This window comes from Daphnia carinata, chromosome 1 (genome assembly GCF_022539665.2).
Source record: "Daphnia carinata strain CSIRO-1 chromosome 1, CSIRO_AGI_Dcar_HiC_V3, whole genome shotgun sequence".
In the NCBI taxonomy this organism is placed as follows: domain Eukaryota; kingdom Metazoa; phylum Arthropoda; class Branchiopoda; order Diplostraca; family Daphniidae; genus Daphnia; species Daphnia carinata.
The window spans coordinates 11,900,163-11,924,098 of record NC_081331.1 but is presented as its reverse complement, the minus strand read 5'-3'; the positions used below and the strand labels follow the sequence as shown (position 1 = coordinate 11,924,098).

Below are 23,936 nucleotides of genomic sequence, written 5' to 3'. Positions count from 1 at the left end.
ATTAGACAATTTGCATACTCTATTACTTTACCTCATACCTTAATGGTAATGCACTTTCAGTGTTTTTCAACTGTAGGCTCACTCTTCCATCTGTAACACTTTCAGACTTGACTTGATCCCCCACTAATATTCTGTGAATGCAAAATAATAGCATTAAAAATACTTTTTCAATAGACAAAAAACCGAAAAGTACCTAATTCATGTTTTATGTTGAACTCATGCTATTTCTGGGTTTCCGTACCACACCCATTTTCAGCCCAAATACGGTCCCACAATTGTTCACTTCCTTCGCTGCATGGACTTATTACTAACAATTCTTTTACTGCAGCACTAACAGAATTTAACTTTAACACACTGTCAGGTGGTAGACTGAATAACTAAACAATAAATAATTGTTTGTTAAAATTCTATACTTATTTTGAATTCTTATTTGAAACGTTTAGGTACCTGACTGTGTTCGCCTAATGCCAACTCATCCTCACGTTCAGTTAGGGAAGAGTTTTGAAAAACCTCCTTCACTGTTTGGAAACTGTTCCGTTCCAATTTGTTCTTTTCTCCTAGCTGAGCTTGTAGACTCAAAATTTGAGCTACAAAACACAAATGAATAAAAGCAAATAAATAGAATCATTACATATTAGGCCTTACCATCCTTAGCTTTGCTGTTATCTAATATTTTGGGTTGTTCCAATAATTGGGCCTACAGCTTCATAATTTGATCTAATAAACAATAATTAATAATTGAAAACCAATATAATAATGTTTATACTTACCATCCTTTTGTTGTATTATCTTATCCATTTTTCAATTGTTCCTCCAGCCACGCGTTATTCTCCATCCACGTTACTGAACTAACTGCGAATGGCATCCAATGGACTGAAATTGCCTATGCCAGTAATAACGAGTCTAAGCGGTAGATGGCTACGTGTCGGAAAAAAAGAAAAAATTGTGATTTTTTTTTTTTTTTTGGCGAAATTTTTTTTTTTTTTGTGTAAAATGGATTGCCATAATATCCTGTGATATTCAAACATTTCCAACGAGGTATCAGGTTTTGTAGAAAAAAATTTAAGCCCGACTAATGAATAAGCCCGACTAATAAATAAGCCCGACTTTCCTGATTTTTTCGTTTTTTACGTTTAACCATAAGGCCAATTGGTAAATGAACTTGATTTCCGTGATCAGCATTCAATTCTGAATCGGAATCATGTATTTTAAGTGAAATTTAAATTTTGGCCAAAAATGAAAAAGTGAGAAGGCTATAGCCTTCCTACTTTTGTCAAAATCGTCCAAAAACGAAAGCTGTTGAAATTGGACAAAACTCACACTAAATGATCAAATTTGAACGCTGATTTAGAATCCGTGATCGGTTTTCTCGTGAAACGAATCGTTTTCAAAATAAATGGCGGTTTTACCGATTTTGACAAATGTGAGAAGGCCTTTGCACTTTCTCAACGAAAATGTTAAAAAGAACAGGAAACACACAAGACACCAATTGATTTCTATTGTTGTCTGCAGATCTTGCTGGACTGCGAAGCTGAAAGTTGACTGTAAAGCTTGCATCTTGCATGTCAAATGTTCGTCGCTGTTTCTCGCTGGGCGCTGCACTCATTTTAAATTAAGAAACAGTTATAATTATCGGCAAGCCTTCGAACATCGTAAGTCACCGATTTGCAAGCCCGACATGTTGAGAAAAAAATTCACCAATTAACCTACCCTTCGGGTTCCTTCTTTGCAACATCGTAATTTGCTACCCGTCTATTTGGAAGAGCTCTGCGGCTAACTAGCTTAAATCTAGTCAGAAGCTCAAACAATATATTTCAAGTGTATTGCAAGAATGGTGAGAAAACCTAAAGGAGTTTCCTTAATAATTAAAGAGTTCTGCGGTACAACAAAACAAAACGGGTGATATTTTGGACAAAGACGGGGGAAATCAAGAGCACAGACATAAAGTTGGCAGGAAAGGGGGGACGAGTCAAAATGAACTTTATCTTTTTAATCATTAAATAAAAAAACCGAATCAATGAAAAAAAAAAAAAATTGGAAAAAAAGAGCCGTCGTGGGAAAATAAATTTGATCCTATGCACTTACAAGATTCTTATAGTAACATCGAGCAAGTTAAGTCTCTAGCGCCACGTTCGCAGTTCAAAAATACTGTCTAAACAATATTCCCATAGAGATGAAGATACGGTTGCCTATTATAATCTTTTTGCCATTTTTCTTCTTTCCCTCTTTTGTTTTTACGACATCGTTCACAAAATAGTTTTTGCTTCCTTCTGTGTATATTTGTTATGAACCAATCCTGCAAGTTAAGATAGATCAGCTGGTGTTTTGCAATTCACAACAAAGAAGAAAGGAATAAAGACATACGACTTTATCGAATCGAAAGAGATGTACAGGGAAAAAAAGGGGAAATTCTTCGATTTCAGAGGTTCGCTAGTCGCCGAAGAAAGCTTTGAAAAATAAGGAACAAAATAAAACAAAACAGAAAAAAAGGATGCAATAGAGATCGGCCTTAGCGCCAGGATCCGACTGACTCCATGTCTTGATTGGCACGTTAAACAATCGTCCACCGTGATATTTGTTGATTTTTTTCGTTTCTTTCAATACAATTAATCATCTTCACTTGGGGGAGGAAAAAAATCCATGCTCTTATTGTTTTTTTGAAATTGTTGCACTTTAAGCGAGTCTTGGCGTCATATGTACAAAGGTCGCTCAATGGCGGAATGAGGTCATCGAAAGAAGATGGAAGTGAATATTTCGTTTTTTTTTTCGCTTTTTTCCCTTTTTTTTTTACCTTTTTCTTTTTCATGCCACTTAAAAACAACTTACTTAGGAAGATAAATTCATATTCTTCTCTGGTTAGCGTTGAAAAAAAAAATAATAATGTTTTTCAAGCTTCACTACTTTGGGAAACTTCCAATTCGGTTTTCTCTCCAAGATCAATCCTATCGACGATTTCCTCGCTCACGGTCTGTATTTTTGATTTTAAAAAACGTGTTCGTCAGAAGTCAGACATTTCACAGTATTGCTATTAATTTAGTCTTATAAATACGCACCTGGTTTGTATTTATTCCGCTATCAACTTCGTCTATAGGCGAAATGATTGGCGACGCCGATTCAGCTACAATAGGAGCTATCGCTTTGTCGACTAGTGACTCGTTCCCATTAGATGATTCTCCATCGCACCCTGTAACAGTGAATTGAAGGCCACAAGATGCATTACGGAGAGTTCAACATTCAAACAAATAATATAAACAAAACTTGCCACTTGGTGCTTGGATGTCGGCTTCCGGGAACGCAGGGGCGCCCTCAGACTGTTCAGATTCTATCGTCGCTTCACAGTCCGATAGGGAAACATGGCTAACCGGACGTGAAGTAGACTTCGGATGGGATACGACTTGTAGGACCAACTGTTCAGCTAGCTGATCGCGCGTTTTTTGCAACTCACGACGCAGTTGGTCGCGTTCCTCGTCTCGATTCGTGACGATTCCCTGTTCCAGTTTGAAAATGTCGTTATAGACTTTCCTTTTATTTAAGCGACGGTCGCCAAAAACATACCAGTAGCTGTGTCAGGTCCTTATTGAGGGCGGACGTGATGGCGAGCAGTTTGGTGGTGGCAGCTCCAGGCATTCGATTAATCCGCCGGGCACATCGGGGCGAAGACGGTGATGATGTTGCGGGATCCGCCGAAACGGCAGCAATTGCTTCCTCTTCAGTAACGTGCAAACTCTCGTTCAGCACAGCTGAGAGTTGGGTGGCTAAACATTGGGCGAGAAAACAAGAGAAAGGATGATAAAAAGCTGCAACTTCATATCATTGCATTTCAACTAAAACAATAGTGTTTACCTTGAGCTATGGCCGTCATGACTAGCAATCGAGCTTCTTTCTCGCCTTCCGATTCGCTCAGCAACTCGGATGCAGGATCGAGCTCAGAGTGCGGAACGTGTAGAATGTCGGCCACGAGTCTTTGTTTGTCCGCCAGAGCAGCTCGGATCATCTGATCTTTCCTCCGTAGCTTTTCTATAAATACGAAAAGCGTGACAATGCACAGCGTTAAAACATATAAGCTTCTTGGCAAATAAATAAATAAATTACACGCAAAGATTCTATTGCCCTCATGTCTCTCCTCCCCCCTTTCAAAGTCTATAAGATTATTAAAGGTGATACCTAATGGAGTGAGGACAGGTTCGGCCGTGAGAACGGCTCCTTGAGAAACGACCACTTCTGTGGGATCGATCAACGGCGTTCCTTCGGCTATTTTCAGTATCTCCACCCGTTGAAGGCGACGCTGTGGCGCCGGCGATGCCGCTGTCGAACCGCTTCCTGGAGTCGACGTTCCGCTCTCACCTTTTTTGTTCGTAAAAGATTAACAAATACGAAAATAATTAAAACTTTTACGTTACACGCATCATCATTTGCAGCAAAATAATAATAATAATAATAAATTAGAAAAGAAACGACTAGACATGTGCCAAACATAAATTAGACCAATCGGCGATGATAATACTATGGTTGAAAATGCAACATTGTGTATCAAAAAGAAAAAGAAAAAAAAAAACAAAAAAAAAAACAAAAAAACAAAAAAAAAAACAAAACAAAAAAAAAAAAAAAAAAAAACGAGGATGTACGCACTCATCCGTTTCGGTCCAAATTTATACCTGCTTTCTTAGAGGCTTCGGCTTGGGCCGCCTCCAAGTTGGTTGGCTGAGATTGTTGCTGCTGTTGAGATTGCTGTTCACTCGTTGGCTCGCTTTGCGGCGGGGTCTCGTTGGAACTGGGCGTCAAACTGACGCCGGAATCGGCCGACACGTTGTCCTCGATCGGCTCGTCACTACGTCATGTTATATTCAAAAGAGGTCAATAATACAATCCAACTGCATCCTTTTCTTTTTTGTTTAAATTCTCATTGAATATATGGATGTATGCGCGTACGTTTTGTCTGACGAATCAGCGGCCTGTGGCAGTGTCGGTAAAAGTTGAGCGGAACTGGAAGAGGAGCTGAGGCTGGGGGTGGCGCTCCCCATCGGGGAAGAGCCACTCCCGCTTCCATCCGGTCGCCTGTTGCGACCCTCTCGTGCTTTGTACGCTTCCGTGGCGTCAGTGATGTGGCGAAACCATCTAAAATATGACGAGAAAACAACGAAACAAGCAAAACGAAAAAGAAAACGAGATGATTAGCAATGATCTGTTGATTTGCGCAGGTTCTCCGCGAACATAAATAGGTTGGGCAACGAACTCGCGCGCGCGCGCTGGAACACACGACAGAGATACAGACGACATACAGGGAAAGGACACCATCGTTTCGAGATTGTTACCGGTTGGTTTCACTGAACAGAGAACGGATCGGGTTGAAATTGGCCATAAACAAACTGTGGGCCAACTCAAAACGACACCAGCATCGTTGGCGCTGCGATGAAAACGAGCCAAAAGATAAAGAAGAGACGGACAGAAATGTGAGAGGAGAAGGATACGGATTTCCGATCAAGCGATTCTGCAGCTCAGAAGAACGTGTCGGTGGGCAAACGAGTGTCGAGGAGCCTTAACTTTTCAATGGAGCACAGCCGAATGACGTCCAACACTTTCTGGATCGACTCGAAAGACTTTGGCAAAGGGACGTCGACTGAGCTTGGCACTACGTCAATCGAGGCCGGGGAAGAATAGCGCAAAGTCGAGAGGAATCAGAAACAACAGCGCGCTTCTTAACAAAACAACGACCGCCAACATCTAAAATAGAAAAATGCCAACTCTCTATCTCTTCGTGGTCCACGTTGGTTTGGCTCACGTTGGCGCAAGCGCGTCCAACGTCGAGCCGAAAAAAGAAAACAAGAACTAAACTTTCTCAGACAGTTGGCTTGGCTACGCGCTTCCCAATAGTAACCAGTGCACGCGAACTATACATTCATTCATCAAGGGGGTTGGGCGAATGGAACCGGAAGCTCTGCTCCATTCAAGAGGCAGGGAAGTTGGGAGGGGTAGAGCAATCGAAACTGAAACCGCAGATGGCGCACATGTTTCAGTTTGAAAGACAGATGTGTCTGCTGGCCATCAGCCACATCACAAGTAAACTGAGAGCACACGATCTCTCTTCTTTTCTTGCTCTTTTCTTAGCAAACAACGACGTCCATTGAGAGCTCGCGAGTCAACAGAATGCCGATGACGAGCGTCCAAAGTCGTAGTTAAAAGACTATGTCCACCACAAAGTAGTTTTGGTCCTGTTAATGACATCACCTTAACTAGCCACCGCATTCCTTGTCTTGACCAGCTCCAAATTGGAGAACGAGCTAAGTCATTTCACGTTAGGTCATCGGAGAAGAAAAAGAGTAAGGAAAAAAAAAAGAAAACAACAAAACGGCGCAATAAAATTGGCCACATAGGAAGAATAACAAAATGGAAAGCAGGATAAAAACTTTTACGTCCTCTTTAACAACAGGGCACGCACTGTTGTTATGAGTCATTTCAGTTAGCTAAAAGGCGGCTGTTTTTTTTTTATTTTTTACGTACGTTCTCGTCCGCCGCAATATACATAAATATCAGTTCTCACTTTTCTTATTGTTTACATCCCTGATCGGCACATGGTCATAAGGATCTTTAGGGATGTATACGAAAAAGAGTGGCCATGTTTATTGACGCTGGTTGGCCGAATCGGGCAGGTTTGGCGACCGATGCAAACAACGTTTTTCTTCTGTTATTTTCTAATTAAAATAGAAATTCTCCTCACAGCTGAACGGTAGCCGTGGGTGCGATGGTATTCCGAACGTACCGCCTCGAGAGACAGAGTGTTTAGATGCGTGACTGTTATTGTTTTCGTTGTTCGATTTCTTGATCTACGCCTTTGTAGGTCAAACTAGAGGAACGTCAAAAGCGAGTGGCTGCGGCGGCAGTTTCAGTCCAACTCCCTTGTTAGCGGTAGGGAGCGGTTATCGCACACAAAGAAGGTGACGTCACAAGTGATTCAATCACGTCTTCTCTCTCTCTCTCTCTCTCTCTCTCTCTCTCTCTCTCTCTCTCTCTCTCTCTCGTGACTATTTTTTTTTTTTTTTTTTATCAGAGTCGCTCGGGAAATGGCCAATGTTTCGCCTTAGATGGACCAAAAAGACGGGACAAGATAAGCCAGTTTGTTCAAAACCATATGAGGGGTGGGTGGGAACGATAGAGAAAACCTTTTGATTTTAATTCTTTTTTGCTTAATTTTTTGTCTGTACCACTTGTGTTCTAGAAATTTACTCAAATTTGCTCTTTTTTTTTTTGCTTCCCCAAACCTGTGAAGTAATCCGCCGCTGGAAGAATGGTTTTTCTTTTCGGCGGCTGATAGACTATCGCCGGCCATGCTTCCGCGACGCTCGCTGGGCGAGCGGAAACGTTCAACGTCGCCGCTGTCCAACTGGAGTGATCGTCGTCGTAAATCACGCAGGATATCCATCACGCAATTTTCGTCTTCTTCTTCTTCTTCTGTTTTGTTTTTTTAAATTTTCTTAAAAAGAGGGAACAGAGGTGCTTTCAATCACGAGACTGTAAGCAAGTTTCCATCGTCAACGTGAATTATTCGTCGGCACGATCACTTCTTGGAATGCCAGACGAGAAGACAAAGTTAACACGTTTTGAAAGGACGTTGCAACACAATCGAGTTGCGCGTAAAGCAGCCGCGCGCGCGCACACACACATGCAGACACATACGACTTTGGTGGCGGAATGCCAAAGGTTTAAATGAATCTCCTTCACTTCCCCCCGCAACGTTTGTGGCGAAATAGATAGTACAAAGAACGTCAGAGATTGTCTCTTTCGTTTGCTTATTGTTTCACTACGTCAACACGAGGAGTGGCATCTCAGGTGACAGCTAGTCGCTACCCCAGCCGGACATCCATGCGCACAATAAACTGCCTTCTCATTGATGTATCAACAGTCGAGCTGCAATTTTCTGCAGACGTGATTCCCTCACTTGGATATCGCATGACATACAATCTCACAATAAGGAAAAACGAGAAGGCGAAACGCCGGTGCAAAAAAGAAGGGAAATTAAATTTTTGTTTCAAATAAAAACAAGTGAGAAAAAAAGAAGAAAAAAAAAAGAGGGGGGGAGATGAAATTACGATCTACGTCGGAGGCACACACACACACACACACTGCGCACAATGCATTCGCACCGACTTGATTCAAATGGTGGAAATTCGAAAGGAAAAAAATCTCTTAAACACTTTTCTCCAGTTTCACAAACAATTAAAAGGCAATGGCACAAACGCTGGCGAAAAACGTTGCGTCTCCAGTGTCGTGCGGAACGACTCTGAGAAGACGGCGGTTCACGCGGGACGGCTAAACTTCCCAAGTTCTTGACCCGATTTTTATTTCCCCCCCCCCTTCGTTCTTCCTTTCTTTTCTTTCTCTGTTTCTTTCTTCCTTCACTTTTTATCTTTATTTTTTCCCCCCTTCTTCGTATCCTTCTTTCAAATGAATGCTATCACTCCCGACCAATCCCGCAGACTTGAACCAATCCGAAAGTGGCTATTTGGCATTGGCGAAAAAAAAAAAAATGAAAATCTGATGCAACCGGATCAGCACTTGACACACAAACACCGAATACAGTTCCAACTTGCAAAGAAATGCAAATCAAAATCAACCAATAAACAAAAAGAGGAGAGGGGGGAGGGAGAAATCGATTAACTGGCCAGCATTAAGGAACACACAACTCGACGTTTGTGTAACTGATTTCGCTTTTCGAATTGACCGTTGGAAACGTTTCCTCGTTTGAAGCCGTCTGACTTGACAATGGCGCAAGACATCTCCGAGCAACACGATACAACAGCTAAAGCTCTCTTTCTTTCTTTTCCTCTCTATTTCCAAGTTGTGAGTTTCCTGTTTCGTTCCGCCCTTTGCTTCATCAATGGTTTTTATTTTTATATACTGTATTCCTCTTCCCGTTTTCTTCCTCATTTTTTTTTTTTTGTCTTTTCCCCACTTCTTCAACACAGTCCCCTTCTTCTTCTTCTTTTTTTTTTTTCTCTCCACTATTCCGGCTACTAAGCTCCTCCTACGCCAGCCTCTGTTATTTCGTACGCAGCAAGACATTGCGAGACACACAAGACAGAAAACTCCGCTTACGGCTTTGTGCGTGAGTTTGAGAATCGGGGACACACACACAGCACCAAAACGGCGCTTGATCCTGAAACGACCTTAATAGTTGATACGCCCTTCGTTTGCCAACTAGCTACCTCCATATCCTCTCTCTTTTTTTTTTTTTTTTTTTCAGTCCTCGGTTTTTTAAAAGAACACGACAATATGGTAAATCAAAGACATTCTTCAAATCAAGGAAGAAATGAAAAGAAACCCAAGGAAAATCGTGAAATTCCTATTTCTTTTTCTTTCGGTAATTGAGTTATACCATATCGATTTCACTACGGTTCGATCCAAGCGAAAAAATGCAGAGGTGCAAAAATTGCTCAAGTGGCTACGGGTGGTCAAAACGGAAGGTCGGCCTTGGCGGTGGTAGGATGGCGTCATTCCACGCGAGCAGACACAGACAGGCTCTTCAAATTTCATCAGAATAAACCGTGATTCGATGAAAACAGGCAAAAGAGACGAAGCTACGCAAGGACTTGGAGATGAAAAGAGCGAGAAAGAGAGATGAGAAAGAGAGGGCGAAAGAAGGATGATTGCGTGTACCATCATAGTTAGTTTGAAAATAATAATAATAAAAAAAAGAAAAAGAAAAAGACTTTCAGACAGAATCGATCCATCATGACGGGGACGGAAGACGAGAAGCATATCGTGTCTTTGCCTCACGAAGGAGAAGCCAAAATAACAAGTTTTTGGAATGCTGTTGAGCCGCTTTTATCCAACGATGTTAACCTAACCTACGCGATATTTTTTGTTTTCTTCCGGAACTGCGTTCTTTCTAATCACGTAGCGTCTGTTGGTGTATAAATACAGAAACTGAAAGCCGTTCTTTCCTTTGTCAACATACCAAGTACACAGAGCAACCCCAATAAAACGTTTCGTTTAACCTTGTTTTGTTTTCCCTTTTCTTTATTGTTCATTTGAAATTGTTACTCGTTGGGGCCTGTTTCTTTTAGATGACACTTTGATTTTGCCGGAAATCCGCCAGTAAATAAAATAATTTTAATTACGCACAAAAGTGTCGACGTCTGGGTGCGGGATATCACTGCAGATTAGTGACGCCCTGTACGACAATGCCTCGTTTAATAGTAGCGGAAACGTTGTTTGCATTCGAAATTGGGAATCCTTCAAGGTGAGTTCTTGCGAAATGCCTTGTTCGCGTTTGAAAACGACCCACATTGACCGACCCTCACTTCACCTGAAACGAAAAGGCCATACCATCAAAGCGAGCTGACGATGTTTTCTTCGGAGCTCGGCTTTCCTTCGCAACTCCTTCCCACCCCCCAGAGTCCACCGTATCCAACGGTGTTTTCCGTTTACACACGATGGAGAAAAGAGATAAAAATAAATATGGGGTGGCTATAAAAACAACAATTTCCACGCACAAGCAATAAATATCCCGAGAGCTTCGGTTGCGGTCCAATGAACTTTATATTCCTCACTATTTTCTTGTTCGTGAATCATTCTCATTGGAGGGAAGAAAGGAAAGAAAAAAAAAAAAATGAACAGTTTTGTGCGTGGGTACGTGCGTCGCCTTGAAACCCAAGCGAAACTAATATGGAATTTCGATGCGGAGACATTCGTAGCTAAAATCGCATCGGGATGAAAAAAAGGACCAACAACCACTCAATTTCAATGAAGTAAAGAAATAATTCAGACTTACGCTTTCCTCTCGGCGATGGAGACGGCCACAAGATCATAAATCTGAGCTCCCGTCGGCGACGTGTTGACCAAATACAGGGCCAGTTTGTCTGCAAGGAAGATCGGAATTCCAGTTAGTTGGGAAAAGCGACAGATCCAAAGTACAAAAGCAAAAGCAAAAGCAAAAGCAAAACAACAAAACAATAGAGATATCCGATTTTTGTTCAAAAAGGAGTTGACAAAATCCTTTTCTTTTCATTTCTAACCCTCTCATACTCTTCTTCGCCACCCAACACTCGGCATTGCATTGTTTCAAGGCTTAAGGCATGGACGTGATCTCACCTGTAGCCACGGGCCGGACGAGGACCGTAGCGATTTTGATGATGGGACTGTGAGTACATTTGGATTCCTCCTTGGAGTTCAGGTAGTTGATGCTGTGGAATTTCAGCACGTACTTGTCATCTTGCTTCTGGAGCAAGAGGATGTACTCCTCCAAGAGGACGACGTGAAGGTCGACATTCTTTTGTCCTTTTGTTCTCCACGTGAGAGCGCCCTCGTAGATGAGACGGTGCTTCGTCAGCTCAAAATTCTGAAATACCAAACAAAAATCTTGTAGCGGAGATATCGGTACGATGAATAAACAAGAAAGATTTATCACAATTCTATCATTCCATCATCGGTTCGTGTCCCTCAAAAGAACAAATAACGATTAGAATAAATAAATAAAAATTAATAATACCTTGAGCTCGTTGGCGATGGCGTGGTCAGACTTTTCAAAAGCCGACTTGTCCAGCCGACGCTGGATATCCACCAGTCGGTTGTAATTTTCGGCCTCCTTGATGGCCTGGTTGACTTTGTTAAGAATCTCCCGCGATCGTTCCAGACACCTGCGCACCAGCGTCATTTCTTCGCTGCGTGGCTGCGTGTACTTGGCCAGGCTTTCCAGCAACAGCGGGTATTTGGTTAATCGCTGCATGGCCGTCGGGATGATATCTTTCAACTGGAGCCGCCGGCAAACGGGATTGCCTTCGGCTTCGGCCAAAAACGCCTATTAACACACACGACGATTAAATGATTGTTCGGAGTGTACTGCGATTTTTTAAATTGGACGCCATCATTTTGCAATGGATAAATGAGGCACCTGGAGTTTCGAGTCCTTTTTGCGCCTGTCCCTCAAACTCTCCAGCGCGACCGACTGGTACTTGCAGAAGGTGGCGGCAGCTTGCTGGAACGCTTCGCCGTTGGGTCCGTCAAACTGTTGCCAAATGAAAAACAAATCGTTAGTCCAGCGTTTTATTGTTTTAAAACAAACGGGAGGCAGTTGAACCAGATGATCAATCGGGATTTCCCCGACCGGAAGTCAAAAGGGAAAAAGTGAAAATCCTTACCATGGCTACCAGGATATCACCAACCGTTTCAACGGCCGGCTGGTCTCTTTTGCGCGCCTTCATCAGCGTGTTGAAGCGGCCGTGGATTTCCAACATGTCGGGCAAATTGGGGAAGAGCAGATTAACGAGGTCACTGAAACCGTTGTCCAGCAGGGGACGGTAAAACACCCGGTCAAGAACCTTCAGGTTGCGAACGTGACTTCTTTCCGTGTGGAAGAGTTCTGTCAAACAAGACACAATTTAAAAACAAACCAAAACAAAACAAAATCACGATGATGATCTATTCGCCCCGCAAAGAGTCGGGTCAAAGCGCAGCGTGAAATCGCAAACACGTTGCGGACTTTCCCTATTTACGTTCCACAGACGGATCTAATTTTAGATACCGGATGACCATACGATTTGCCAACATTTCGGCACATCAATTTTCTTGACAACCCTTCCCCGCCAGGCTTTGCGTACCAAAATAATAATAATCAATATTAATAATAAGCCAGAAACAAAACAAAAAAAGAACACATTTCGGACTGCGTGCCGTACTCGGAGGGAACTCTTAACCTCTCGCTCGTGTAACAGGTGAAAACAAGCACACAAAGTGGCGTGATTATTTACCGTTGATGACTTCCTGTCTTTGTTTCTCCTTGGGCGTCATCTTGTCTACGACGTCGGGATCCAAGTTGCGCGTCCAGTCGGGCGGATCGGGATCCGCTTCGAGGTCGCTGTCCCACGGCGTTAGCACTCCACCAGCGCTGGCCACGGACAAGGCGGCAGATACACCCGACGAGCCATCCGATAAGGCGGAACCCGAAACGCGGATGTCGGACGGGCTCGGACTCTCCAAACTAAAAACGTAATAAACAAAAGCGCAGACACCATTAAAAATTGAAGGAATACCACAAACGATATAAGAAACAGATTGTGTCGTGGCGGTGGAAGCCACCTGTAAAAGAGTATTCGAGCGTCACGGAACCGCACAGCTCGGAATCTATTCTTGAATATGGGTTGGTGGTGAAGTTGAATGAGCTCTTCGCCAAGTTTCAGAAAACCCGGACCTCCCCCGTCTTTCTATTTTATTTTATTTTATTTTATTTCTTTTTTTTCTTTGCTTTTCTCCTACACTCTTTGTTTTATCTATTCGACATGCTAAACTCTTCGTAAGTTTTGGTAATTTTTTAAAATTAGTATTACTTATTCATTTAAACTTTCTTCTTCTTATTTTTTTTTTTTTTTTTTTTAATTTGTTATGTTTAAAAAAATGATTTTTCACGCCAACTTTGCGATGCAAACGAAAAATCGGCCAAGTTGTTGTCAACGGGACTGGCGATTTATGGTCGAGGCCGTACGGGCCAGTGTGTGTGCGCACGATATATTTATACATATTAAACGGCAAGGTTAAACTGTATTTATATAAAAAGCGCTCGGAATGTTTCTTACCTAGTGGAGAGACTCGAGTTGGACGAACTGCCAGAGTTGTTGTTGGATAAGCTCCGGTCTTCGCGATCCATGTCACTGCGGGAAAGGGAAAACGAGAAACGACAAAGAAAACGAATCAATCAATGGAATTCAAGTCAAGGCAATAGTTTTCCAGTTGTTTTGCGAGAAGATGACTAATTGACTGGAATATGTTGGGTGTGCATTCAGCGAAAGAAAAATGGCGTTGTACAATGAAATCCACAAAAGGAAAACCTTGCGAAGCCGCTCCCCTCCACTACATATTGGGTCAAGGTACCGTAGTTTCCAACAGTCCTCCAGTATTACCCGTTGAGACAGCGTTTACTAGCTCATGAATTAGGTCGAAATCGGGACGTGTTATCTCAATTCATTTCATCACAAACAGAGTAGCCACTAAGTGTATGGCTTTTATCTGCTGGCATTTTCCGAGACTGCATTAAGTAGTATCAAGTCCCCTTATTCCGTGTTCCAGACGATGTTGTTTTTGTTTGAACAGTTGAAACGTGACTTTAATTGGCGGCCAAACAGTTGCGCTCTTCTTCTCCTCTCTTTTATATATACATATATATATATATATATTTTTTTTTTTCACTGTCTCCTTTTATTTTTCTCTTTTTCTCATTCTTGATAGCCGATGCGGCTACAGCCTCTTGTCCAGCCATCTCGACCAGTGAACAGAGGGGAGGAGAGGGGAAAAAAAAAAAAAAGGCGTCGTTCGGGCGGAACTATTTTGGGACTCGATGATCAAGCAAAAAAAAAAGGCTTTACCCTCTCATTCTCTTTCTTGGTCTTTTCTCCCAGCTTTTCATGGATGTGTGCCTACGTGATTGTTTCTTTTTCTTCTGCTTCATCCCACGCTCGCCCCCTCCACATCATCGCCCCCTATCGTGTCGTAAACGGCCATCTCGAAATCATTTGACAGCTTTATCAGAGAACCCTCTTTCTCTCGAACGATATCAACAATAGGAGATACGTTACAAGTCCACAACATACAAATAGAAAATGGTTTCCTTGATCTCAAAACAACGCCATCTAACGAATTGTTGTGGGCTTTTCCCTAATCTTAAAAAATAAAAAACAGTTCGTTACAAATGTTACGGCATCAACGACGCGTAAGGGGTCCGACCATGGAGCCAAAAAGATGGTAATGACGCGCGGAGGCGTCGAAGGCATCCCAGCGATCACCAATAGCCCACCCAAGTATGGACTGCGATTGCTCACCCAAAGTGATGTCATTTGGCCATCAATTCTTACGCTTGTATTTTTTTCCCCTCCCTTTCACGGGCTTCAAAATCTTCCATTTGCCCTTGGCTTTTTTCACCTTCGCTGCTCAAACACGGATCTTTACATCGGGACATGATGAATCTTCAGACAACCTTTTCCTCATGCGATTCTTAAATGGAATTCGATGTGTCACCGATTCGTAACGATGGACCGATTAGGCACGGACGCGAGAAACGGATTTTATATCCCGAAAGAAAAAGAAAGGGTTCCCTCTTCTTCTTCCGCACATGATCCTCTCGGTTTCGTGATGGTTCAATGAACGACGCGCACAAAAACACACATGTAAGAAAGACCAAAACAAAATGGGGAAACCATTGGGGCGCTGCGCAGGGCAACTCGCGTCTTGTCGGTGTGACTTCAAACGGTCCCATTATACGATAGTATATCCTGAGGAAATCAAAACAAAGACAGACAAAGACAGACAACAACAACAGCAACAACAACAACAAGAAAAGGACGCAGAAAACGAAAGGGTTTGATACGCGTGGCCGCACATCCACAAGACCGATCCATCAAAGAACGGCGATCAAAACATTCGTGCGATCCTGCCGCCGGAGGGACAAAATGGCGAATCAAGTAGAAGACCAGACAGAAAGGAAAAAGAATAAACAAAACACGCAACCAGAGAGAGAGAAGAATAAAAAAAAAAAATAAAATAAAGGGATACGTGAAAAGACGACTAACTAAAACAACCTTTCCGAGAGGCATCTTCTGGCCTCCTTCATGACCTCATCAGGATTATTGGTTACGGGTGCAACAACCGATGACGGAACAGTTCGATCCACCGAACGAAACGACGCCATACGATCCACTAGGACGCTGCCCAGACTGCGTGGGCTCATAGTCCGTCCGGAACTGCGTCTTTCGACTCCGAGTGAGACGGCCATGTTTTTCTGATGTCAACACGCAAGAGGTGGCGACACGCACTCAATACAACGTAATAGCTTTCGCAAAGCAGTTCGATCCTGTGGCTAATTGAACGCAATCGAGACCCGTTCGAATTTTTAGGTCGACATGGTCAACTGCACCTGACGATAGAGTCTGTTCACATTTTGCATTCGAACTACGACGGGAAAATGAGCTCAACTGACACTGGCACGGGCTGAACGGTGCGGATTCCAAACTGAAGACAATTATGCACTGACAAAAAACCAAGTGGATATCTAATTCTCTTCACAATAAAGAGAAACTCGGCAGTTGTAACAACAAAAACAAGCCCCGAAACGAGTGTGCAGTGGGAAATGGACGCGTGCGGATGCGTGGATAAGCCGGCGACAACTGAGCCCGTGCCAAAGGACATGACGAAGACCTCCAGAAAAGACGGAACGCAGATGTAAAGAGTGGAGGACGAAAAGAAAGGAAAAACGAGACGAAAGAGAATACGAGAAAAGAGAGGAGAATCGAGCATCTCTTCCTAGCTCCTAGCAAGCAAAGGGAGCGGCCCACCCATAAGATCTCCTCCCCATTCCGCAGACGCCCCCACTATCCTTCTCAAGAACGAAAAAGCAAGGAGGAAGCGTAAATATAGAAAAGCCAAAAACTCAAAAAAGGTTCCTTTGCCTTTCTGTCTCTCTTTTTTACCCACTCTGTCGTGTGTGTGTGTGTATGTACGTGTGTGCGTGCATGTGTGTATACTTTTGCCTCTCTCTCTCTCTCCCTCTCTCTTCGTTTTCCTACTTTTCTTTCTTCAATAGCGACTTATGTCCAGCATTCAGCTTTGGTCTGCTGAAGTGCGCGCTATGCGACTCCTCGCCTTTCGACGACAGTTCTTGGCCACCTTACGGAATACTTGTCCAAACAAATCACAACAATTCGACTAGTAAAGCCCAGCTTATTCGCACCCTAATCAATAGCAGCAACCGAGCGATGAAACTTCACGCTCTAGCAGCTAAAACTTGATCAAACATGTTCTTGTTGGTCGATGTGGGTTGTCTACATTTTTGCCTTTTTGAGAAAGGGAGAGAGAAAAAAAAAAAAGAAACGAATACAAAAGACAGCCAGATCCTTGTTCATCCATTCTCTTGTGCACAGACGGGAGAAATGGATTTTTTTTAAAGACGGCGTGAGAGGAAAGCGAAAGAACGAAAGAGACAGCAAGAAAGAAAAAGAGCAAGAGAGAAAGGTGTGGAACTGGGTTCACGGCGTGAGTCACAAATTTTCGCTTTTTTTTTTTTTTGTTGTTGTTGTTTCGTTCTGAAAGGCGGCGGAGGAGAACCACTTTGGAATCTGGTTAAGTGGCACGGCGGAATCTGGACTCGGTGAACTCGCATAAAAATACGACAATCTCTTCTCTCGTGAGGCTTCTCATTAAACCAAAAAAAAAAAAAAATCGTGAATAATCAGAAATAATTGGCACTCGTTGAAAATCCCGGTTAAGAAATTGAATTAATTTCATTCCCCCGCCCTTTCTTTTCTGTCTCACACTCGCGTTCACAACGATATTGTGTCACACGATGACCCTCGGTTCATCGGGACGAACGGCAATGGCGGTTACCTTGCAGTATCTCGGAAAACAGCCGCAAGCTCTCATCGTCCAAGAAATTTGAATATTCAATGAGGGATAAAAAAAAAAAAGGGGGAAGTGAGAAAGAAAAAAGAAGAAAAAAAAAGAGAGAAAGAGAGAGAGAGAGCCAGTGACGTCGTTTCACGTCAATAACGCGCCGGTTCGCTAGTCTAAATATACACGGGTGCATATACAACATCGTTAGGACATGACATCGGGCAAACGGAAGGCCCCCATATGAGCGCGCCGATAAGATAATCATTTGTTTCCCCTTTTATGATTTCTTGTCAGTTGTAAAAAAAAAAAAAAAAAAAAAAAAAAAAAAAAAAATCCGCCTTTTTTTCTGGGTCGGGGACAGAGCGAGGATTACTATACGCTAGTTATAAATATCCACCAAGAGGATGTACGCACCATCTATCGGTTAATCAAACCGTTCAATGAGCTTTCATTTCTATTAGAATTACGAGTAGGAATAAATGGAAAGTTCGTTCAACAAAAAAAAAAAAAAATGCAGCAACAAGAGAAAGAAAAAAGAACAGGTGGGATTTGGATCGTGATGGATCCTTGGTCATAATGCAAAATAGGAACCCAGTTGGGATTTCCTGATTGGACGAGTACGACTATGAGTAAGGCTCATGAATAACAAATCAGACGGCATCTGAATTCAGCCCCTCAGCAACATGGAAGACTAGCAGCAAGAGAAAAGAAAAAGGGAGGATCCATAAAAAAAAAAATGACTCACCTGGAATGGGATGGTGGAAGATTCGGGTCGCTGTGTTTCCGTTTTTCCCGGTGTTTCTAGACAAGTGCAAAATCATACAAAAAAAGAAATTCAATCAATCGATCACCTCAAAATGAAAGGTGCGAAACAAATCAAATTCAACGTGTTGATTCTCTTACCCTCTGTGCCCGCTCGCGCAGACTCTCCGAACGGCTGACTTTCTTTTTACTAAAGTTGGATGCACCGGAACTGGAATAATAATAAAAAATCACAAAATAAAATCAAGACCACAAAACACAACTATTTTTCATCCACTTAGTCACTGTATCCAAAGTTTTTTTCTGAAAAAAAAACAAAAACGTATTCCTTAAAAATAGTTTCGATTCAAATAGCCGATCATGTTTTTACCATCACAGAAATCCGGTGCGCGTTTGTGTAAAAAAAAAAAAAAAAAAAAAAAAAAAAAAAAAAAAAAAAAAAAAAACACACACACACACACACAAAAAAAAAGAACGTTGAGAGATTCAGGCACACAGACACGCTAATGCCCACACAAGTACAAGTCAGGCACGCACCGAAACCAGACTGTGACTGAGCGATGATAAAGAGAGATTAAATCGAGACGCGAGAGAATGGTGGCCAGAAAAAAAAAAAATGAATAATAAAATAAAAAAAAAAAAAAAAATGTTTTCCATTCTCTTTTTGACTTGTTTTCACTCTATGTGACTGACTCCTTTACTGTAGATTTAAGATATCAAAAAAAAAAAAAAAAAAAAAGAGACAAGGCTAGAGTGCGAGAAAGAGAAACAGAGAGAAGAAAGAAAAAGACAAGGATAAATGCCAGGCCGAAAGCGATAAAGAACGGTGCGGCCATAACGGACGCGAGTACACACACACACACACACACACACACACACACACGAAAGATCGAACGCGCCCGCGCTATCAGCACTCCCGTCCCGTTCCGTCACAACCGGTCAACAAAAGGCCGGCTGTCTGCCAGAATTTTTAGCGATTTTTACTCTTGAGCTGGATTTTTTTTAAGGTGAAATAAAACAGAAAAAAAAAAAAAGAAAATTTGAAACAAGAAAAAAAAAATTTTTGCCTGGGATCGGCAAATGGTGAAGTCGGTTCGCTACTGATGGCCAAGCATTCAGACGACTTGGCATTGATAACCAAATGAGGCAAAGGCTGCTGCTGTAGATAATGTTGCTCCTGGTTTTGATGCGACGCACTATTCGCTTTCCTCGACTGGCGTTCGCTGGCTGACTGGCCAACGTCCAGCACTGCTGAATGGATTGAATTCATCATCATAGCAGCCAGAAGGTTGCCCGATGGCATGGGGCTAAGACTGCGGCCTTTCGGTTCCATAGGTCCACCACTACCAGCACTACTGCCGTGAGCGTTCAATCTCTGCGGTTTAGGCGGAGCCGATGGCTTTTGAGCCGCAATGGGAGACGACGACGATTTCGAATGAAAACTCTGCGACGAGAGGTCCATCGGACTTCTTTTGCGCCGAAAGAGCCCAGTCAAACTGGACGGAGAAGACGTGAGTGAGGTGTGCGTGTTGTTATTTTCAGGCGAGGCCGCAGAAAGGCTCCGCCCAGGTACGCACGTGCCATGCTGTTTACGCACTGGGCTCGGACTGTGGTCCGGAAGGCGGAAGCCTTCCACCATACCGGCAGCCATTTCGACGGTCGTAGCGCAAACGGGGCTGGTGCATCTTCGACGGAAGGCCGACAATTCGGCACCTAAATCCGTGGGTTCAATCTGGCCGCTCTTCGACGAGTAGGACGACGACGATGGCGACTCTGTCGGCTCAATATCAACACCAACAGACGCCGGTTCAGAGTGTCGTTTCAATTCAGCCGAGTTCGTGTCGTTGCCTTCCGTTTGTCGGCTGGCAACGGCCGGACGCGAATGTTGCGGCTGGTGGTGGTGATGTCGTTTGCGGTGAAACATGGCGTCGTCGGTTGGCTTTTTCTTCTTCTTCTTTTTCCTTCTTATTTTCTTCCTGAAAAACTTGTTTTAGATTTCCTACCGCCGAGCAAACGCCAGTCGGTCGGGTCGCTCGTCTTATCGCCAACGTCGGAAACCAATCTGGCGAACGAGGAGGTCGACAGAGAGCGAGCGCGTCTGTTCCACCCACTTTGGCCGAATTTGTAACTACTTTTTTTTTTTTCTTTTCTCTTCTGTTCTTGATACTTTTCCTCCAATTTTATTTTATTATTTTTTTTTTTTTTTCAATTCTTGCTCTTCTCCCTCCAAAAAAGCAAAGATTCAATCGCCAACGTAGACACACTGATCGACTCTTGATTTTATTTTTATTTTTTTTTGTTTTTGATTCGGTCAATGCCAATTTTTTTAGGCAGCACGGTTCTTCTCCGCTCTTACATCAACTTTTCTTCCGAACCGGATGGCAACACACCCCGAGATAAGACTATCCCCCCCCCCAACGGCCGGATGGATCACAGATACACAACGAACTCGAAAAGAGTAGTCGGGCTACGGCCGACGAAATTGTTCCAAACCGGCCAAAGTCAAAACTCGAATGAACCGGCGAACTTCCAATCTATTGCAAATGTTTCTTCGTGTCGGGATGATGGAGGGATGTCGTCACTCTTCGATTTTCTCGTCACGAGCGGCTGACGCACCCAAACTCGAAAAAAAAAAAAAAAAAAAAAAAAAAAAGTCTTTTTCGACTCTCGTTCTCTCTTTTTATTTGAGTGTCTGTTGTGTGTTTGTGTGTGAGTGCGGACTGTCAGGACAACAAAGACGACATAACGTGTGAATCACGACGCCTAATAATAGCACTATAGAAAAAACTGCGAAGCGTTTTTCAAGTGTTTTTCTTCCACCGGACAACGGGCGAAAAATTTATTTCGAGTGAGTGGTGCCGCTAGTGGCGCGGTTCAACTTGTCGATGTTGGGACGCAACACAATTCGAACGCCCGTGCAGGGAAGAACGAGAACGAACGAACGAACGAAAGAGACAGAGAGAGAGAGAGAGAGAGAGAGAGAGAGAGAGAGAGATGGAGCGAGTGGGTCGCACAAGCGTTGGAGCACTACGAAGGCAAGAGGGAAATAGTAGCCGCGGCCGGGTATGGAGACGTGAGGGACGAGACGAGGGCGGGTTGGTACACACACACAAAAAAAAAAAAACGGAAGTGCGCGCCCGCTAGTGAGTCGCACACAACTGAGGCAGACGCTTGTTCGGTTCATCCTTTCCTTACAGACCGTAAAAAAAATTACACACACCACATACACACAGGCAAGCCTACACACACATAATCCCATCTGCATTTCTGGATGGTTGCCCATTGTTTCCCTATTGGTTCTAACAGCGCCAACTCCATCCTCTCTGCAACCTTTTTAGCTATTTCATCCTTTTCTAGCCCCACTCCTCTTTTTTTTTTTTCTTCCGCTCTTACGCTTACGTAAATACAAATAATTGCGTTAGTGGCCGTTGAAAAATGATTAAAGTACACGATGAAATACTGTCAACTCATTGATCTTTTTTTTTTCAATTGGGTCCTATTTTTTCTTTTTTCTCCTTTCAAAATAACAAACATCCCTCCCCACCAAGGAAAGAGGGGGTGGAGGAATGGGAGATCACCTTCTTGTCAACACGAGCAATCGGGCCCAAAACGTTTCTTCAAAAAGAAATTGAAATGAAAGAAAACCGGCCGGCGCCCCAAAACCCCAAGGAAATTCCTTTGATTTTTTTTTTTTTTTGTTTGTGCCCTTCGCAGTTCTGTTGATTCCATCAGCTGCTGGATGACGACGACGATGACGCGAGGCTGGAAGAAGAAGAGGAAAACCTGGCGGATAAGGTCATTGCTGTTTGGTATCGGTCACGATGAAAATTACGTAAAAAAGAGGTGGGCTACCCACGCTACCCCGGAGATGGGTGTGGGCTTCAAGGGCGAATATTTACACATTTTTTTTCCGACTCAGTTTAGGTTGCTTCAATCGACATTAATTTCTCGTAATTGTCTTTGACACGAGAAAGTCAATACTACTCCATCCTATCTCTTTTTTTTTTTTTGCATGATTTTTCTTCCTCCTCGCAGTGCCGTTTCGTATATGACAATTGGCAAACCACCAAATAGGCATGCGGCCAGCTCTTTTCGTCGGTTCGTTCCTTGCTTGTACACGCGTCTGCTATATTATTCTTCTCTTTGGCTTTTGTTGGTTTTTTTTTTGTTTGTTTGCTTTTATTTTTGGTTAAAAAAAAAAAAAAGGAAAAAAAGAAAATGAGTCCGCGCAGATCTTTCCCTATCCGTTTTCACGTCTAACTCTTTCACACGCGGCGTGCGTTGCTGTTTGTACAGACCCAAATATAGCTTCCAGCTGACCCTCAAAATGCAAAATAAAAATTCAGGCGTGCCCGCGTCTCTGGAGCATCGTAACGAAAGGAATGAGATTGGATGGAATCAACTCTATAAAAACGTGGCCGGACAAATCATCATTTGGCATCCGACTTAAGTCCTACCCGAATTGCTGCCATCATTGCGCAAGTGGACGCTAGATGGCAGCGCGAAACATGACCTTCTCCCGAATTGAATCGAAACTATTATTTAATCGGGCCTACCTGTCAAGCTCTTCTTCGTAAGGCGGTGTGTAACCAGCACGTCGGTCTGCCTCTCCGAATGAATCAGATCCAGATCCAGTTCCCGAACGTCGGTCACGAGCCCCATCTTTCGAGCCATCGTTGAATGAGCGACCGTTGGACCCCAAACCGCTCTGCTTGTCACCTGCTTTTTTTTTTTTTTTTTTTTTTCATGGAACGATAAAAAAGAATGAAATTATTAGTAGAGCAAGGGAGAAAGATAAAGTTCAAACTTTCTCTTTTGAATGAGCGGGCAAACAATAAATGGAAAACGATATAACAACAACAAATTAATAAATTTCCCGGATCTGTTCCGGCCAAATAAGCAGGAGGAAACGGTTAGGGAAACCCCAAAAACAAAAAAAAAGAAAATGAATAAGGTATTCCATTTTATGTTATAACATTTTTTTTTTTTTTTTTTTTTTTTTTTTAGTTTTAGCACAAAGCCCCAGGAAATATAATAATGGCCCTCCCCGGAGTTTTGTTCTTCCATTTCCTGGCCGCAGAGAAAAGGGAAAAGAGAGACGTTGACAAAATGAGCCAGTACTTCTTTTTCCTTTTTTTTTTCCCCTTTTTTTTAAATAAAAATAATGATGTACCTTAAATTTCATTTTTCTAAAACTTATTCTACGGTAACAAAAAAAAAAAGGCAACACGGAATGAGAGAAAACGCTAACAGAGCGGCCATTACTGACGCAGCGATAAGACCAGAGGTTGTTCACACCTCAAACAGAGAGAAGCAAATCAACAAAGAACGAACTAAGAGATCAAAGTAATAACGCAACAGACGGTACATCAAGCACACGTTTTTTTTTTTTTTTTTTTTCTTTTCTTTTCCACGCTCCACCAGCTTGTGATGCATCACCAACAAAGAGAACCACCCCTTTTCCCTTTCGGAATTCTTTTTGTTCCAAGTTTTGACGGGCAACGGGACATGCAACACAAGAAAGACGAGACAAGAAAATCAAATTTCAGATTTAAAAAAAAAAAAAAAAAAAAAAAAAAAAAGGGAACAATAATTGTAAGGAGCGCAAAAGAAAAAGGAAGGGGGAACGGTGCTGGATATAGCCCTTTAGATTTTCGCCACTTGACAACAAGATGGACGATGCACATTTGAAATTCATTCTGGCCGGCGCCATATGGTTTCTCTTTGTCTAATTGGATATCCCATAAAAAATATCACGATAAGTCTTCGCACCGAGACGAAGCAACGACTGACATTTTCTTCACTTG

General features: G+C 42.8%; 1 protein-coding gene and 1 long non-coding RNA gene across 2 annotated transcripts in view; both read right to left on the bottom strand.

Annotated features, from left to right (window-relative positions):
- Positions 1-199: 199 nt before the first annotated feature.
- LOC130696520 (uncharacterized) lies at positions 200-860 on the bottom strand. Its single transcript, XR_009002664.2, has 4 exons — positions 771-860; positions 646-717; positions 448-587; positions 200-377 (listed from the first exon to the last, which is right to left on the bottom strand). It is a non-coding gene; the product is annotated as an uncharacterized LOC130696520 (long non-coding RNA).
- A 1,932-nt stretch (positions 861-2,792) lies between these two features.
- The window catches only part of LOC130692261 (rho guanine nucleotide exchange factor 11-like), a 39,192-nt gene continuing 18,048 nt past the window's right edge, over positions 2,793-23,936 (bottom strand). Inside the window, exons 19-36 of the mRNA XM_059496069.1 lie at positions 22,686-22,848; positions 18,271-18,340; positions 18,113-18,168; positions 13,566-13,640; positions 12,744-12,973; positions 12,135-12,355; positions 11,888-12,001; positions 11,486-11,794; positions 11,089-11,335; positions 10,769-10,856; positions 4,930-5,115; positions 4,656-4,828; positions 4,165-4,344; positions 3,844-4,017; positions 3,556-3,755; positions 3,263-3,488; positions 3,054-3,184; positions 2,793-2,968 (exon numbers count right to left, since the gene is read on the bottom strand). Of these exons, the coding sequence (XP_059352052.1) occupies positions 2,888-2,968; positions 3,054-3,184; positions 3,263-3,488; positions 3,556-3,755; positions 3,844-4,017; positions 4,165-4,344; positions 4,656-4,828; positions 4,930-5,115; positions 10,769-10,856; positions 11,089-11,335; positions 11,486-11,794; positions 11,888-12,001; positions 12,135-12,355; positions 12,744-12,973; positions 13,566-13,640; positions 18,113-18,168; positions 18,271-18,340; positions 22,686-22,848 (2,924 nt within the window). The 3' untranslated portion in view covers positions 2,793-2,887. The remainder of the gene's footprint in view (positions 2,969-3,053; positions 3,185-3,262; positions 3,489-3,555; positions 3,756-3,843; positions 4,018-4,164; positions 4,345-4,655; positions 4,829-4,929; positions 5,116-10,768; positions 10,857-11,088; positions 11,336-11,485; positions 11,795-11,887; positions 12,002-12,134; positions 12,356-12,743; positions 12,974-13,565; positions 13,641-18,112; positions 18,169-18,270; positions 18,341-22,685; positions 22,849-23,936) is intronic.